We start from the raw sequence: 11,353 nt of genomic DNA on the forward strand, positions 1-11,353 counted from the left end.
ATTGGTGCTCCAAGAATAGCAAGTTCATCAACCTGATATTTGACAAAGTGAAGAAAATCTGCAACACAGTGAGACCCCTTGGTTAGATTTTTAATCTGAATCTTTACCTATTTAATACGACCTTGATATGGCTTGGCATATGTGTTGGCCAGAATCATAATGATTATGGGAGATAGAGAACCGACTAAAGCATTAAGAATGAGTTGGTCTTGATGAATCCATAAATTACGAGCAGGATTAGGTACTGGATTGTTGTTTTGAGTGACAGTGGAGGATGGGAAAGGCTTGGATCCAACGATATATCCTAGCAAATCATAGCCGACAAAGAGAATGTGAAATTGCAGTTTCCATGAGATGTACTTGGTGGCAGTGAGTTTCAGCGGGGTGGGCTGCGATATTGATAGAGATGAGGGTATTGTTTGATTCATTTGTGTTTTGAATAGCAGTTGGAGATTTGATTGTGTTTTGAATAAGAGATGGAGGTATGGGTAGATGTCATGGTGACAAAGGAAAAAAAAAATAATGCCCAAGATATCAATGTAAAGGAGAATGTTGAAAATATGTCACATGTCTTTGTTATTCACTCAACACATATATATACATAAGGTAGTTCCTATTGGTTTTCATAGATCAAATCAGAGATTATACGCAGCGGAACAACAATCAAAATTGTTAATTTAACCCCACAAGATTTTTAGATCTACTTCTTCACATACATATATATATATTGAATCAAAGACATGAATAGAAAATTACCTCAAGTTCTTCCTTGCTGCTATCTTTTTGTACGGCAAAAATCATTGAGATCTCACACCAAGATCTTCCAAAATGTTCGCAACACTCAAAGAACAAGTGTGGGCTCACTATACAAAACAATAGGCAAAATCTATTTATCAGATGTTCTTAACACATGAGATCTGATAAAGTTTGGACCTAATTTGTGAAGAACAGTGATCTATGCTTGTACCACTGTTCTATTTCTCTCAGGGAGATTTCACAATCTGTTTTCTATCACTGAAAGTTTCGTTCTGAAAAACTGATCTCCTATATTTAATATATTCAATCTATTAAAAATAAAATAATATTTATTTTAAACAATTTGAAAATAACTAATCAGTTATCAGATTTTGTTTAAATAAGAATATTTTAATCATATTACAATATCTCATTATTTCTTTAATATTTAAATAACTAAAATTGGAGAACAAAGAAACTTCTAGAAGCTTCTTGTGTGTGCAGCATAGTGACTGTGCACTGTGCTACACATGTACCACATGCCAAGGAAGGCATGTGATTTTTCCCAATTTGTTCTTATTATTTAAATACCAAAAATCCCAAAAATAAATTAATTCAAAATTAATTATATTTTTGTTAAATCAAATAATTAATTAATTTGTTTAGTGCATAGAAAAATATTTTACTTATCAAATAAGTCATTTTGTCCATTTTTGTATTTATCTTTGTCAGTATTTGTTTGAGCCATTTCGGGGACCATGGTCCTATAACATTAAGCTCCAATAAATTGAAACTAAATAATTAAACTCTTTAATTATAATAGTTAATTTATTAATTCTCATATTTCTCCACTATAAATTCAGAATTGAACTCTTTATGTTATAGATATACTTTTACAGAAATCTTATTCTAAGTTGTCCATTGATATAACCATCTTACAATAGTTCAACCCTCTAATTAATTCATTCATAAATTAGAATGGAATAATTACAATTTTACCTTTCTAATTTATTTCTTATTCCTTAAGTATCATTAATTCACTAGTGAATAATTAATCTATAATCTAATTATAGATTTGAGCTCAAAATCATTCAGTTCCAGAATTAACCCTTAAGGGAACTAATATACGATCCGTTGGGAAATATTAGATTCCATATTGTTGATACATGTTCCCAGCCATCCATGATATTAAATCTAAAAAAAAAAAGTCATTAGCATCATTTTATGAAGAGACCTTAACGAATGAATCAAAAGATTTAATAAACATGAACAAGAGTTCATGAACACTCAGGATTAAGGTTGATTTATAAATGATCATCAGTTATGATATGAATTACTAGTCTTTATTATTAAATATTTTTTGGATAAAGACATTTATTCATATCGATCCATGTCATATATAATCATATTATATAAAGCACATTTACCGAGATGTCTTACCACATCAATAATCTGAATCTAGATTATTTGTATCAACATGATACTCAGCAAACCGTACTTACAACCCCAATTAAAGAATTTCATAACTTCAATTTGTTGTTGTTGACTATTTTTATTCATTCATGTGATCTTAATTCTCTCGTACTAATACAAAATCACATCTAGAGCTGTAAATGTGGGTCGGCCCGGCCCGGCCCACATTTTCATGCCTACAATAAATTCGGGCGTATTCAATTCGTGCCGGGTCGGGCCGACCCATTTTTGAAAGAGTAGGCCCAGCATGGCCCATGGGCTCGGCCCATGTCGTGCCGTGCTCGTGCCGTGTCGGGCCGGCCCACTTTCTATATTCGGGCCCAAATTTGGGCCCACTTTATTATTGCCAAAAAATGTGAGGATGGAGAATTGAACCCTCCACCTCCTCTTTAACCATCAATGGACTTACCATAAAACCAAATACATTTCTTTGTTTAAATTATAATTTTAGATATTTTTATAGACTTTTTAACAATATTTTTGTTGACGCCGTTTTTCGTCAAACAGTGAAAGAAGAGCACGTAAACGATAACTGAAAATGGCCAATTCAAATAAAACAATATAAACACACGATTTTTACGTGGTTCAGCAGTTAAATCTGCCTAGTCCACGAGTCTTTGTTATTAAACTCAAGATTATCTCCAGGAATCCTTCAAGAATGAATTCTCCAGAGTTTTCTCTCAAGGATCAGAATTTCGGGTCCTTTACAATGGTGCATGGCCTCTCTATTTATAGGGAAGGCTGCAGAATACTATCCCACATATTTTGGGTAGTTACTCTTTTTGTAAAATAAATGGCTTTAAATGCCTATAATCAGATATAAAAGGAAACGTCCCCTGAAGACCAGGAGACGTATAACTGACCAAATAATATCCCACGATTCTAGGGGATTTATAATAATAAATGAGGATTACATCTCATATTTATAACACTTGTAGGTATTCAAGGCGGCTATCGCGTATCTCTAAGGCTTTAGCCTCCCAGGTTTCCCATCACCTATCGAGCTAGAAACATCTCCCGAGGCCACATGGCTTTCGAGATCGTACGCGCGTCGAGCTCGGGACTCCTGATCTGAAGTCGTCCCTGAAGATGAGTGTGTTCCCGAAGCTATCTTTCGAGACCATGAATACTTCGAGGTCACCATACTCGAGGTCGTCTATATCCTGCAAGCTCGACATACAATCCTGGAGCATGTTTCCAACCTTATGAGTCCACTGACTTGAGAATCCAACTTTCAAGGTCATAATTAACATAGCTCGAAATCTGGGTGTAACAATTTTACACAAAATTATATCAAAGATAATTATTAGAATTTTAATACCTACTAATAAATGCTAAAAAAAATTAACTCACAAATCTTAAAATAAATTAATATAATTATAAAAATATAAACATTGAGAAAAATAAGAATTCTATTATCATTTTAATTTATTAATAATTGACAAATAAAAATTTATTATGATTATTAATGTCAAAATATCGGGCTTTTTATCGTGTCGTGCATTCGGGCTAGTTTGTTCGTGCTTTCATGTCGTGCCTTCGGGCTTGTCGTGTCGTGCCGTGCTCAGGCCCATGTCGTGTCGTGCCGTTCCTGGCCCAGGCCCATATTTTTTTCGTGTCGTGTCGTGCTCGGGCCTCTCGAGCTCGTGCCGGTTTCATGTCGTGCTAGAAAGCCCGGCCCGTATTTACAGCTCTAATCACATCTTCAATAATGAATATGGAATTTTTCTGATATTTACAAAATTATTCAAACAATAATTTAATAATCTAAATATAACAATAATAAACCATTGTATTTATTTATTTATCGAAATAATAAATGTCTTTTACATGCTTTTAGGACATACTCCTAACAGTTCCTACATACACGTATATACACTACAAGAAATGCCAATATTAGGGGCGGAAGCATTAGCGGCGGACCTGAATCCACCTATAATAAGAGGGATATTAGCGGCGAACCCAGCAGTCCACCACTAATAAAGTTTTTTAATTTTTTTTTTATAAAAAACGCATTAGCGCCGGACCACAAACTATTAGCGTGGAAGGTCTGTCGTTAATAAAGAAGAGGAAAAGTGCGGCAAACCCACACATTATTAGCGGCGGACTGCCCGTCGCTACATAATAGCGGCAGACTGCCTGCCGCTAATAATGTGTAATTATGACCATTTTTTTTAATACCGGCGGAAAAGCATTATTAGCGGCGAACCCCTGCCGCTAATAATCTCCTATATAAAAGCCCACAACGCTCATTTCTTCTGTTTTCTCATTTCTTCCTCTCTCTATCTTCTCCAGCCACCGTCCTCCGCCCCCACCCGAGCCCCTCCACAACCACGACAAACCCCGCCCCTCCCCCCACCCGAGCCCCTTCACACCCACGGCACCCCCATCCGAGCCCCTCCACACCCACAGCACCCCACACCCGAGCCACACCCTCCACGGTATATGTATTAAATTTTTAATTTTATTGTTTAATTTTTTGTATAAATTTTTAACACATTCTATTTTTGTGTTCAAGGTCCACCATCGCCACTCCGCTCCGCTTCCATTTTTCTGTCCAAAGTATGTTTTTATGTATATATTAATTTTTGTATTTGTTAGAAACTTTTAATTATGTGTTAACAATTTTATATATGTTTGAGTTTTTAAAATAGAAAAAAAAATAATAGAAATTGGTTTGTTATAAATATTTGATGTGTTATTATAAATGTTCTGGGATTTTCTGAGTGTGTGATTTTAAAAAAATTTGAAATGCTCGTATTAAACCATTATGCTGCCAAATTTTTTGTGAAATTTACTTAAGTAAACTAGTTTTAATTTTTTTTATATATGTTATGTCAACATTATAAAAACTAGAATTGTAACGAATATTATATAATTTAGTTAATTAATATTTTTATAATTAATTGAAAATTATTAAACAAATAAATTAGTAGTTAATTAGAAATTACTATATTTTCTCTGTCCCGATATCCTGATGATTGATGGTTGTTGACCACAACCATCAATGATAGGAATATCAGCAGAGAAATGATAAGTTTAATATATAATTAATAAAATAATGAATTAAAAAGATTAATAAAATTTATGTAATTATTAAAAAAAATTAGTCTAAATGCTAAATAATAATTAATTTGTAAAATTATTATTATTATTACAAATTAAAAAAATTATGAATAAATAATTAATTAAATAATAATTTATTTTTTAATAACTTAATTAATTGAATAATAAATTATTTTAAGAAAAATTATTAATTTGTTTATTAAATTACATTATCTAATTTTAAACAGTTATAAATTATTTGAATATAGAAATTGATAATTTTATTTAATAAAAGTTTTGAAAATTAATAATAATTAAATAAATAAATAATAAATTAGATTAAGAAAAATTATTAATTTTTTTATTAAATAACATTATCTAATAATAAATAGTTAAAAATTAGTTGAATATAGAAATTGATAATTATATTTAATAAGGTTTAAAAATTAATAATAATTAATTAAATAAAAAATCAATAATTTAAGAAAAATTATTAATTTGTTTATTAAATAACATTATCTAATATTAAATAGTTATAAATTATTTGAATATAGAAATTGATAATTATATTTAATAAAAGTTTAAGAAATTAATAATAATTAAATAAATAAATAATAAATTAGTTTAAGAAAAATTAGTAACTTGTTTATTAAATAACATTATCTAATATTAAATAGTTATAAATTATTTGAATATATAAATTGATAATTATATTTAATAAAACATCATAAAATAGCATAGGATATTATAATATTGCATAAGATTTCAAAAATGATAACAAAAAAATTTTGTTATCCATTCCTATTCACATTACTAAAACTCAAACGCTCTTATAACACTTTAGATAGCGATTGATAAGACTTGGACAACATTGAAAAATCGTGCTTGTCATGAATATTAGAATGATCTACAATCCTTTTTTACGATTTCTAACAACATATTTGATGAATTATTGAAGTTGTTTGAGGATATTGAAGTTGAGTTGTATCCTGGCTGTGATTGGATTTCTTCCTTTAACTCTTTAGCTAAGCTATTGCATTTGAAAGTTAGAGGGAAGATTCCTAACAACATATTTGATGAATTATTGAAGTTGTTAAAGCTTGTCTTTCCGAAGGAAAATAAAATTTCATCAACGTACTACAAGGCTAAAAAGAGATTGAAGAAATTAGGGTTGGGATACGAGTCAATTCATGTGTGTCAATATGATTGCTACTTATTTTACAAAGAGCATGCAACTAAAGAGGAATGTCCGGTTTACGGAAGTAGTTGATGGATTACTTTTGAATAAACTAAAGGAAAAAAGGTGTCGCATAAGGTGATGTGTTACTTTCCGTTGATACCCCAGTTGAAAAGACTATACAGTTCAAGGCTTACAACGAAGGACATGCTATGGCACCACACTGGGAAATCGAAAGATGGGGTGATCGACACCCGTGGATGGGACGACGTGGAAGAACTTTGATGCCAATAACCATCCTGATTTTACAAGTGATCCTAGGAATGTTCGCTTAGGCTTAGCTGCCGATAGATTTAATCCATTTGGCAACATAAATCTAGCATACAGCATGTGGCCTGTGTTGTTAACGAACTATAATATTCCACCTTGGTTGTATATGAAAAACAATAATTTCATTCAGACCTTCCTTATTGTTTGGGCTAAAATAACCGAGTAAGGACATAAATGTATTTCTAAGATTATTGGTGAATGAGTTGAAGGAGTTAAGGGATAACAGAATTGTTGCGAGAGTTTTTAGGACCAACTGAAATATACATTCAAATAATTTAATGAATATAAACTAAGAGATAATATTTAATTATACACAAATAATCGGTCATGATAACAATATATGAGAAGAAAGTGGTCTTCACTTCTTGACTCTAATATGCAATACTGCCCAACAAAGTTATACTCAGATTCGTCACATATCAACGGCAAACCATGATGCCCCGGCCTTGTTGTGGTACAATAGACTCAGTAGTATAACCGCCTACATGTATTTTAATATGTTGTGTGATGAAAAAATAGTCATGAATTTAACAAATTATTTGAATATTATTTTTGATATTATAAATTATTTAGAATTAAAAAAAATTATAAAGTGCTCTAAAAAAACTACAATATACACAATCATAAAAAAATTATATCGAAAATTATATAAGCACTATAAAATTTCTCAATACACATATATATTAGTTACATTTTGTAACATGAAATATAACAAACAATAAATAATGATGAATTTGTAAACTAATTACTACGTAGCACTACCAAATCAATAACTAATTAATAAAACACATAAATGAGTTGTCAAAAAAAAAATATTACACATAAATGGTCAATATATTGTATAATAATTACCTTAAGCTAATTCTCGAGCTAGGATTGATGAGGAAAATAAGAGAATTGATATTATAATTAGCACAAGAAAATTTAGATGTTTCATCTTATTACTTTGTCTTATAATTTTTTCTCAAGCACCAATTATTTATAGCCATCAATTAATGGAGAAGATATGTAGCTAGCCATTATTACAATCGATCTCGGATTTTACTATATACATAAAAAAAAAAATCCATAAATATACCTATATTATCCTACTAAAACCTATGGGCATATTGCTTGCCATCATCATCATATCACTATTAATTTCATCTTCTTAGTCATGGATATATATCATCATGTCTAATTTTTCTATTACCTATTCAACCAATATATATAAGTGTGTGAATATTGACATTACCTCTCTTTTTTTCTTTTTTCTTTTTCAATCCTTCAAACATTTTTTTTGAATTTTCTGATAGAATAGTTATAATTCCAACTTTTTATATTTATATATATATTAGTTATTTATAATCTTAATAAGATATTGTACGGAAAACAAGTTTCAAACAATGTGAAATTAAAAAAAAAAACACTCATGCAACAATAGTCATTTGATTATTTCCTTATAGAATGCAATTGATTACTTCGTGCGCATGTTCTCGACTATAGTCTCTACGCGCTCATTTCTTCTTTCTTAGTTCCTAAAGTCCATCTCGAATACCTAGCTAGGTTCGGGAATTTAAGCTCACCCAGCTGGCTTGGTCTTTGTCAAACCTATGGATCGATGGTCTAGGTTCCTGATAAGCCTCACATACGGTGGATGCTAGGGCCGGGGGAGCTTGACTGGGGCTCACGAGGGTAATGTTGCTCCACTCAGCAGTTTTTTAATTGATTTTGTCAACTCTTACATCTACTTCATACCTTCTCACCATTGTTCCTTAGTTGCGATTAATTAAGGAAAAAAGTTGTTCCCACATACCACCCCAAACTGTTAAATCAATAATTTTTGTTAACCAAGAACTAATCGTACAAAACTGGATATGAAAGCGAAAGCTAACGATCTGATTGAAAATAAGAAACAATGAGAGATAAAAGAATATGAGTTATTTATAATGTTTATCAGATTAGACTATTTTGGACCTATATGCTTCCCTCCTCTATTACAATAGGAGCTAGGATTCAATCTGGCGGAGATTATGCTTGTTTGGATATAGGTGGTTAGGTCTGACTGTCTTCAGTTAGGCAACTCTTTTTAATAGTATGGCCGGTCATTCAATAATTAGTCACAGTTTTTTTCACTTTTAGTCAAAAATAAACTTTATCGTGCAGATAAAAATATGCATTTTCATTGTCTAGTTTAATGCTCTAGAATTTTACTAATTAAAATCCACTTTCAGACGGCTTCTTGTTTAGCTATATTTTGAAGAAAAAAAATGCTCCATGTATATTATTAATTTTTTGCAGCAACTAGTATAAATATATATATATATAATAAATGAAAGAAAATTACGTAAGTGATCATTACATTAATTCAAGTATCACCAAAACATGAAGAATTTGTGGATACATTCTCAAGACATTTCACAACAGTTTTTTTTTTTTAAATCATAAATTACTTAGGCTTTTTATTTTAAAAATTACTTAACAACTGCGTAGGTCCTTTTTATTGTTTGAAAGAGAATTTGAGCTAGAAATTGCCCATCCTCACTCTCATGTGTAGGTCGGACCATGTCCACAATGATATAATTATTAATAAATACGCATAATTAATTAAAAAGTAAGCATAGCTTGTAGTAGAGCTGATCACCAGTACCATTACTAGTAACACTGTTAGTTATACAGTACCACTGTTTTGGTCCTTTCATAATTTAATGGCTTTAAGCAGACGGCTGAAAAATTGGTGGCAATGGATGTGGCGAGAGAGTTGGTGGTGATGGCAGTAGCGGTGGCAATACAGTTGTCAGGGGTGGTGATGGTGGAGGCGGATGTCTCCGTCTCCGTGGCGGTGCCGAGACAGTTGGTTCTGGTGGTGGAGGTGGATGCTGCGGTGGCCGCCGTGGTGGCCTTATTGGTTGCGGTGGCAAGACTGTTGGCGGTGGTGATGGCAGAGGTGGACATGGAGGTCTCTGTCCTCGTGGCGGTGGTGGTGGCGAGACTGTTGGCGGTGGTGGAGGTGGATGTCTGGGTGGCCGTCGTGGTGGTCTTATTGGTGGCGGTGGTGATGGTAGTGGTGGTGGCGGAGGTGATGATGAGACAGTTGGCGGTGGTGGTGATGGCAGTGGTGGTCGAGGTGGACGTCTTGGTGGCGTTCGTGGTGGTCTTAATGGTGGCAGTGGGGAGTCTTTTGGCGGTGGTGATGGCAGTGATGGGGGCGGAGGTGGTGACGAGACAGTTGGCGGTGGTGGTGGCGGCCGTGGCGGTCGTGGTGGACGTCTTGGTGGCGATCGTGGTGGTCTTAATGGTGGCGGTGGGGAGACTGTTGGCAGTGGTGATGGCGGAGGTGGTGACGAGACAGTTGGCGGTGGTGGTGGTGGAGACGAGACCGTTGGCGGTGGTGGTGGAGGTGGACCTCTTGGTGGCCGTCGTGGTGGTCTTAATGGTGGTGGGGGGGAGATTGTTTGCGGTGGTGATAGCAGTGGTGGTGGCGGAGGTGGAGGTCTCCGTCGCGGTGGAGAGATTGTTGGCGGTGGTGACCGTCGCGGTGGTCTTATTGGTGGTGGTGGAGGTGGATATCTCGGTCGCTGTCGCGGTGGTCTTATTGGTGGCAGTGATGGCGGTGGAGGTGGATGTGGCCGTCGTTTGTTGCAATACCCCGGTTCATAGCAACCCTGCGGCCATATCTTCGTCGCTTCTCCAATTGATCCAGCTTTGATCACTGAATTATGAATTTCATTTTCTACACCAAATTTAATTAATTACCACACGTATGAATTTCTATTATTACTTCACATTCACATACACATTCATATATATCTTATCTCAATTAATTCAAATAGCGCGAAATATATGTAATAGAACACAATATTCATATATGTTTATATAACATGAAATAACCAACCATTAATGCGTGTGTGATCATACAGTATATTATAATAAACGGACCAAATTTGTAAAGTTAGTTTCAATAATATAGCTGTTATTTAAAGTGTTTAACTGCAACATTTATTATTATTAGAAGTCTGACATGATATACCTTCAGGTAATTCTTGAGCTAGGGTTGATGAGCGAACGAAAGAGAGAATGGTAAATGTTAGAACAAGAAAAAATAGGTGCTTCATCTTTTGGAGACTTACATAGCGGTAAATATATTAGTGTCTTTAAATTTCTCTTGTGATTCTCTCATTTATATAGTCCAAAAAAAATGTGTACATTATTATCACTACGATTAGTTCTGTATGTACGTACAAGTACAAGACCTCGACATTGACTTTGAGATTTTAATAAATAGTAACTCCAATATATGTATCATCTATTTGATGTGATTACAATTAATTGCATTAGTTTGAGATGGAAAAGTATATGATGGAAGATGATCACCATTTCCACATTATATAGTTTGAGGTGGAGTGATTCTAGAAAATATAATGGACAGTAAGTGAATACATTTTAATCTCCTTACTCATCTTAACATTGTGGTAATTAATGATTACGAGCATTTTATATAAATTATGCTCTCCAAAGGTTCTATTACCACGGGGGTTCTTAGATCACATTCAATGTTTTTAAGTTCATCTCATCCAATTCAATTATCTATTGAAAGTTGGATTTTTACAATTG

General features: G+C 33.3%; 1 protein-coding gene across 1 annotated transcript; it reads left to right on the forward strand.

The window, feature by feature from the left end:
- The first annotated feature begins 476 nt into the window (after positions 1 to 476).
- On the forward strand, positions 477 to 10,399 carry LOC133814243 (glycine-rich cell wall structural protein 1.0-like). Its single transcript, XM_062247232.1, has 2 exons — positions 477 to 482; positions 9,497 to 10,399. The coding sequence occupies exons 1-2, from the start codon at positions 477 to 479 to the stop codon at positions 10,397 to 10,399; spliced, it is 909 nt and encodes a 302-aa protein (XP_062103216.1).
- The last annotated feature ends 954 nt before the right edge of the window (positions 10,400 to 11,353 follow it).

The sequence above is a fragment of the Humulus lupulus genome, chromosome 2 (assembly GCF_963169125.1).
Source record: "Humulus lupulus chromosome 2, drHumLupu1.1, whole genome shotgun sequence".
In the NCBI taxonomy this organism is placed as follows: domain Eukaryota; kingdom Viridiplantae; phylum Streptophyta; class Magnoliopsida; order Rosales; family Cannabaceae; genus Humulus; species Humulus lupulus.